Source organism: Oxyura jamaicensis, unplaced genomic scaffold (genome assembly GCF_011077185.1).
Source record: "Oxyura jamaicensis isolate SHBP4307 breed ruddy duck unplaced genomic scaffold, BPBGC_Ojam_1.0 oxyUn_random_OJ71511, whole genome shotgun sequence".
NCBI lineage: Eukaryota > Metazoa > Chordata > Aves > Anseriformes > Anatidae > Oxyura > Oxyura jamaicensis.
Window position 1 is genome coordinate 8651 of NW_023310564.1, and position 862 is coordinate 9512.

Below are 862 nucleotides of genomic sequence, written 5' to 3' on the forward strand. Positions count from 1 at the left end.
GTCACCTCCTGTCCCCTCCTGGTGTCACCTCCTGTCCCCTCCCGGTGTCACCTCCTGTCCCCTCCCGGGGTCACCTCCTGTCCCCTTCTGGTGTCACCCCGTGTCCCCTGTCCCCTCCCAGTGTCACCTCCTGTCCCCTCCCGGTGTCACCTCCTGTCCCCTCCTGGTGTCACCCCGTGTCCCCTGTCCCCTCCCAGTGTCACCTCCTGTCCCCTCCCGGTGTCACCCTGTGTCCCCTGTCCCCTCCCAGTGTCACCTCCTGTCCCCTCCTGGTGTCACTCTGTGTCCCCTGTCCCATCCCGGTGTCACCTCCTGTCCCCTCCCGGTGTCACCCCCTGGGCCTTTGTCCCCTCCTCCCCTGTGTCCCTGTGTGTCCCCATCCCCCGTGTGTCCCCATCCCGTGTCCTTTTATGTCCCCAACCCCGTCCCCATCCCCCCACCCCGTCCCCATCCCGTGTCCCTTTGTGTCCCCAGCCTTGTCCCTGTCCCCACAGGACCCCAATGTCCCACCCCTGCGCCCCTTTGTGTCCCCCTGTCCCCACCCCCTCTCCCCACCCAAAAGCCATCTCGGGACCCCACATCCCCCTGAGGTCCCCTCCCCGATGTCACCCCCTGTCCTTGTCCCCAGCCTGCTGTCCCCACGGCACGGGGGTGACACCGAGCCGTCCCCCGGCACTGGGGACAACCGGACCTTCTTCCGCCTGCTGCTGGCCTTCTTCATCGAGAGCGAGGTGACACCTGGGGACAGCCAGGGGACACTTGGGGACACCAGGGCACACCTGGCAGCACCCAGGAGACACCCAGGGGACACCCAGGGGACACCCCGGGGACATTCAGGGGCACCCAGGGGACACCAGGGCAC

The 862-nt window shown here is 67.9% G+C and overlaps 1 protein-coding gene across 1 annotated transcript in view; it reads left to right on the forward strand.

Annotated features, from left to right (window-relative positions):
- LOC118159669 (cohesin subunit SA-3-like) overlaps window positions 1-862 on the forward strand; it is a gene marked incomplete at both ends in the record, with an annotated part of 10150 nt that overhangs the window by 8422 nt on the left and 866 nt on the right. Inside the window, one exon of the mRNA XM_035314234.1 lies at window positions 629-731. Coding sequence (XP_035170125.1) covers window positions 629-731 — 103 coding nt within the window. The remainder of the gene's footprint in view (window positions 1-628; window positions 732-862) is intronic.